The 6,626-nt window shown below is 37.5% G+C and overlaps 1 protein-coding gene and 1 non-coding gene across 2 annotated transcripts in view; both read right to left on the reverse strand.

The window, feature by feature from the left end:
* The window catches only part of TTC3 (tetratricopeptide repeat domain 3), a 55,903-nt gene that overhangs the window by 42,329 nt on the left and 6,948 nt on the right, over positions 1-6,626 (reverse strand). Inside the window, exons 5-7 of the mRNA XM_034654345.1 lie at positions 6,394-6,521; positions 3,404-3,524; positions 308-456 (exon numbers count right to left, since the gene is read on the reverse strand). Coding sequence (XP_034510236.1) covers positions 308-456; positions 3,404-3,524; positions 6,394-6,521 — 398 coding nt within the window. The remainder of the gene's footprint in view (positions 1-307; positions 457-3,403; positions 3,525-6,393; positions 6,522-6,626) is intronic.
* LOC117795648 lies at positions 5,380-5,482 on the reverse strand. Its single transcript, XR_004619733.1, has one exon. It is a non-coding gene; the product is annotated as a U6 spliceosomal RNA (small nuclear RNA).

The following is a 6,626-nucleotide window of genomic DNA, read 5'->3' on the forward strand; positions in this document are numbered from 1 at the left end:
AATTAAAATTGCAAACAATCAGAAGTAACAATTTCATTTTCTTTCCTGTGCTAAAAAACAGGCAAATTNCGAACAGTGGCTAGAAAGGGGAAAGAGAATTAGCTAGCCTGCCTTCTTAGGTTACTACCCCTGTGTTCAGTGTTCATTTAGTGGCTCTGGGTCCCCAAATGAGATGATGTGGACCTACAGAAGTCCCCAGGGGGAAGGGCAGACAAGAGGACAAAAACTGCCAACAGCAGAGAACTTGTATACCTCCAATTACAGAACTTGTTCTGAATCCATTTTAAGGCACAAATCTGCAAGTTACTGTCCTACTGTACATTCATTATGTACCTTGAAGTCCGGATCAGTTATATATATCTGGATTTTGGAATATCCATGGCACTTCTGGTAGCAACAAATGGCATCTGGCACTGGAGGGAACCTGCATTCTTCAATAAATTTCTCTAATAGCATCTAAAACAAAAATAAACAAAAACAATATTACAACACTAATTCGTCAATAAAAATGCTTATGATTTCAGTAACTTCTTGCCATCAAAATACTTTCAGCATAGGAACGACAAAATGCTTTTTAGTGAAGAATAAACTACATATAACTTTTAAAGTTTTTCTTTTTAAAGATTTTATTTATTTATTTATTTGAGAGAGAGACAGAGATAGAGAGTAAAAGCCAGGAGGAGAGGGAGAAGCAGGCTCCCCACTGAGCAGGGAGCCCGACACGGGGCTCAATCAAAGGACCCTGGGATCATGACCGACTGAGCCACCCAGGCACCCCTTAAAGTTTTTCTTTTCAGAAGGAGGTTGATACACGGGGCACCTGGGTGGTTCAGCTGGTTAAGTGCCTGACTCTTGATTTCGGCTCAGGTCATGATCTCAGGGTTGTGAGATCAAGCCCCGCATCATGCTCTGTGCCCAGCCTGCTGGAGATTCTCTCTCTCCCTTGCACGCACTTGTGCTCATTCTCTCTCTCTCAAAAAAAAGGGGGGGGCTGATACAGAAACATATCCAGAGATAAAGTTAGGGAAAAAAAAGACTGAACAAAAAGTTTCAGAATTTCAGAGTCAGAATCAAAATCTTATCCCATGTTATCATCATCAAGCCTCAGTTTAGAAGGTATAGCTCTTAGAAATGTCCCCGGTGTATCAACCTTACAAGGTATAACTCAGAGGGAGTCAGATGAGGTAGAAAAACCCTTAGGGGGGCGCCTGGGTGGCACAAGTGGTTGAGCATCTGCCTTTGGCTCAGGGCGTGATCCCGGTGTTATGGGATCGAGCCCCACATCAGGCTCCTCTGCTGTGAGCCTGCTTCTTCCTCTCCCACTCACCCTGCTTGTGTTCCCTCTCTCGCTGGCTGTCTCTATCTCTGTCAAATAAATAAATAAAATCTCTAAAAAAAAAACACAAAAACCCTTAGGAATCTACCCTTCTCCTCCCTCCCGGTATCACTTCACCTGGGATCCTACCATCCTCACTCATCTTGTGCATTCCTTGGAGAATTACCCCACGGCCACTGAAGCCCCCAAGACACTCGTGCCATGGCTTTCCTCTGTCTCCACCCCAATCTACTATAAACAGAACATCCAGTGATTTTTTTTTAAAGTTTTGTTGAGATGTAATTCACACATCACACAATCTACACATTTAAAATGTATATAGTTCAGTGGTTTTCAGTATATTCACAGGCTTGTATAACCACTGCCTCAGTCTAAATTTAAACAATTTTATCACCTAACAAAAAACTCCATCCCCATTAGCAGTCCCTCCTCATTTCCTCCCAATCCTCAAGACCCTAACAACCACTAATCTACTTTGTCTCTAAATACAGATTTGCCTATTCTGGAAATTTTAGATAAATACAATCATACACCATGTGGCCTTTGTGTCTGGCTCCTTTTACTTAGCATGTTTTCAAGGTTCATCCAAGCTGTAGTACTTATCAGTACATTACTCTTTATGGGCAAATAATATTCAATTATATGGATAGGCCACTGTATGGTTTTATGAATGGCTTATGGTTTTATTTAACCTCTCACCAGTTGATGGACACGTGAGCTGTTCCCACTTTTTAGCTATTATGAATAACATTCCTATAAACTTTCATGTACACATTTTTGTGAGAACATATGTTTTCCTTTCTCTGTGTAAGTCTNATAAGTCTAGGAATGAAACTGCTGGGTCATATGGTAACTTTATCTTTACTCTATTGAGGAGCTGTCAGACCATTTTACATGTCCACCAGCAAAATATGGGGGTTCAGATACAGAGACATATCCAGAGATATGTATCCAACACTTTTGACTGTCTGCCTTCTCAATTACAGCCTTCCTGCTGTGTGAAGTTGTATCTCATTATGGTTTTAATTTGAATTTTTCTGATAGCTAATGTTGCTGAACATCTTTCACAGGTCTATTGGCTATTTGCAGAAATTGTTGGCAGATGTGCCTTTTTAGATCCTTTGGCTACTTTTCATTTATTTTTTATTTAATTCCAGTACAATGGCTACTTTTAATTAAATTGTCTTTTCATTATTGAGTCTGAAGAGCGGACTCCTGTGCTTTTAAAAGCTTTAGCCAAAAGCAAGTTCTGTATACATGCCAGGGTTCCCCACAAGTAAAGGCCTATTCTAGTCAACCCACACATAATTTAATCTTTCCCGAACTAGCAAAGCATCCTATGNCTCTGGATATGAGACCAAATTTATATATTTCCAAGTCCTCTAGTGCCATCTTAATAATTACAGTCACTATGATGAAACAACAATGCTATACCTTTCTCTAAGCACAAGCACTAAGTCATACTACTTAATAATGCATGCTCTGAGGGGCGCCTGGGTGGATCAGTCGTTAAGTGTCTGCCTTCGGCTCAGGGCGTGATCCCGGCGTTCTGGGATCAAGCCCCACATCGGGCTCCTCTTCTGGGAACCTGCTTCTTCCTCTCCCACTCCCCCTGCTTGTGTTCCCTCTCTCACTGCCTGTCTCTCTCTCTGTCAAATAAATAAATAAAATCTTTAAAAAAAAATAATAATGTATGCTCTGAACTCAGAATGCCTAGATGCAAGTCCCACCTCCACTACTTCCTAGTTGTGTAACCTTAAGCTCATCACTTAATGTCCCAAACTTAATCTTCCTCTTCAGTAAAATGAGAATAATCATAGTACTCATCTTGTAGGGTTGCTGTAAAGATTAAAGGTATGATAAACGGAAGGNAAATGGAAGCTGTATGACTGTCACACAGGAAATGTTTAACAAATGTTAGTGATTCTCACTAGTCTTTAAAGGGCAAACATGTGGGGATGATGAGGACAGAGTGCCCCTACCTCCCTGTCTTCTGATACCCGAGTCAGTCAGTACAGATGGGCTTTTCTAATTAGTTAGAAGCTCTCTGAAGAAATAAATGGTTACCTTTATTTTCCCAGGCTGAGTCTCTTTGATAATCACATTACTTGTGGGCCAAGTTAACACTCCAGGAAGATGACAAATCAAGGTTCTTGCTTTCTCAAAATGATTGAGAGCTTCTAGAAATCTGAAGTTATAATTAGGAAGAAAGAAGGTATTAAAGCTGTCATAAGAATTTTCATTCCCCAAGATAAAAGTTACAGAAATTTCAAGTTTACTAATAAGAGTACATTTGATAAAACACCATTCAGAAATATTCAACGGAACCTATATTTTCTTTAAAAAAACAAAGGCATGTCGAATCACTATACTGTACACCTGAAATTAATATAACACTCTTTAACCAGAATTAAAATAAAAACTTTTAAAAAAAGGAAGGCATTATTGTTTGCTATAAAAGTAACATAAATGAAACAACAAATCTGCCTGGACACTGGCTTTATTATAGTAGGTGCATACTACTCCCTTTTAAAGTTATAATTTATTGGGACACCTGGGTGACTCAGTTGGTTAAGTGTCTGCCTTCAGCTCAGGTCATGATCCCAGAGTCCTGGGATCGAGTCCTGCATCAGGTTCCCTGCTCAGCGGGAAGCCTGCTTCTCCCTCTCCCTCTGTCACTCCCCTACTTGTGCTTGCACTCTCTCTGTCAAACAAATAAATAAAATCTTAAAAAAAAAAAAGTTTCCAACAATTAAAACAGAAAATTGAATAATTTGGTTGTTCCATTTTTATTTTCATTTACTAAGCTAATTAGATTCCTACAGAGAAATGACAACCATTCACTTCAACTAATTAATCATAAAGTCTTTTTTTTTTTTTTAACTCAACTCTATTAGGACATCTATTAGTAAAAACCACTCTTCAGAAAAAAATCTAGAGATGGTGTATGCTGGACATATTTCTTCAACCATAAAGCAGTAAAGTATTTTAACAGAACAAATGTGTACGTAAATTGTTTTAACTACATGAAATGTTTTAGTTCTGATTCATGTTTTTAAAAAATGTCAATAGATTCCCACAGTCCATTCAACAAAAGAATGCTAATACACTGGATTATAAAGTTAACCAGGGCTTTATTATTCTCTTCAGACTAGGCGAGAAAAGTTTCCTGCTCTCTCCAATCTTGAAATTATTTTCCAATTTCAGAACTCTTTTTTGCCTATGGGTAAGAAAAATTCACGTGCAGAAAAGCTAGACCACCATCAACATAAGACAGCTAACAGCAAGACTTTACCAGAAACTGTACATTACAACAGCAAAAACCAACATATCAAACACTGAACCCCACACCATATTATTTTGAAATTCAAATGTAAATGCTTTTCAAAATGGCAAAGACTTTTTCATTTACCATAATTCTCACGATGTTACATATTAATTATTATTCCTAGATCTTATGAATAACTACATGTGACTACTGCATTAAAAACATGTATCTTAAATAAGTTATGCCAAACTTTGAAATTAATTTAATTTGCTGTTACTATTACAGATGATTGCTAAATCCTCACTGTCCCTCCCTTTACCAGATTCTTAATATAAGTCAGCCTGGTCACACAGTAACTTCAGGAAGTAAAAGAACTTTCTTTAATATCTAAAAAAATCTATAAAGGAAGCTCTAGGCACATTCCAAAACTGGGTTCCCAAGAGAACCAAAGGTCTGATAAAATTTCCCTTAGGAGGACCTGGCTGGTTCAGTCAGAAAAGCATGCAACTCTTGATCTCAGGGCTGTGAGTTTGAGCCCCAGGTTGGGTGTAGATTATTTAAAAATAAAAATCTTAAAAAAAATTTCCCTAAAAGGACAGATGAATATTCAAGATTAAAAGCTATGAATGATATTCAATCAGTCAACAATTATTTCTTTATAAAGTAATCTAACACACCTACCAATATATTGGGTGTTGAGTGCAGGAACAGGGAGATTTTTGGTTTTCTTTTTGTTATTGTTGCTTTACAGTTAATGATACTGTTTTATCCTGCCAAAAATATGGAACGCTTCACAAATTTGTATGCCATCCTTGCACAGCGGCCATGCTAATCTTCTCTGTATTATTCCAATTTTAGTCTATGTGCTGCCCAAGCAACAAGCAGTGAACAAGAGAGTTTTTTTTAAAGCTCAATGCATAATCCTATCCCCAAAGGGTCATATAGCAATTTGGCATAAGAAATGTTAGGCATAAGAAATGAAACATTTGCAGAACAACTACATAAACTTTGAGTGGCGATTCCAACTATAGAGGAAGTTCTATGAAGAGATTTTTTCTTTTCTTTTTTTTTTTTAAAGATTTTATTTATTTATTTGACAGAGATAGAGACAGCCAGNTTTATTTATTTGACAGAGATAGAGACAGCCAGCGAGAGAGGGAACACAAGCAGGGGGAGTGGGAGAGGAAGAAGCAGGCTCATAGCGGAGGAGCCCGATGTGGGGCTCGATGCCACAACGCCGGGATCACGCCCTGAGCCGAAGGCAGACACTTAACCGCTGTCCCACCCAGGCGCCCCGATTTTTTATTTCTAACTCATGATGTCTTTGAACAGATATCTACTTCATATTAAAATCATCTTCATACAGGTTTTGGGAGGAAAGATTATTTTGGTAACCAAAAAATTATACAATCTAACATAATAAAAAATATTAAAAAAATAAAATAAATCCTGAAAAAAAATTATACAATCAGACTTGTAAAGCATTAATTTATATCAATTCAGTCACCATTTATAAGTGACATATACTAACAGAAAAAATACAAAATCCTTTGTGTCCAATCATCTTGTTCCTGACTTTCTCAAAATAAGGAAGCACTAGGACCTGAACTGATTGGCCCTATTTTAATTATTAATATTGATACAGAAATGCTGGTCCTCCAAGCAAACATGATGATAACAGTCTGCCACAAAGAAGATAACAATATAATTCCAGAAAAGGGACCTCCAGAACATTAGACTTCAACTGAGTTATCCACCCTGAGTATAAAAGAGCATAGTCTCCACTAACCTGTTCTTTTTCAAATATACTTTTCCAATTCCACAGTAGGCCAAGCAATCAAGTCCCTCATTGGGGTAGTGTTCAATCATCCTCTTAAACTGGTTTTCAGCTTCAGATAATTCCTTCAGTAGCAATAAAAACAATGATCACTTAAACTACACAAGAAACACTGGAACAGATTTATCTGAAGGTTGACTCTTTTTGTGTAATATTACAGACAAATGTATATTCAAAAATTTCAT

The sequence above is a fragment of the Ailuropoda melanoleuca genome, chromosome 1 (genome assembly GCF_002007445.2).
Source record: "Ailuropoda melanoleuca isolate Jingjing chromosome 1, ASM200744v2, whole genome shotgun sequence".
Taxonomy (NCBI): domain Eukaryota; kingdom Metazoa; phylum Chordata; class Mammalia; order Carnivora; family Ursidae; genus Ailuropoda; species Ailuropoda melanoleuca.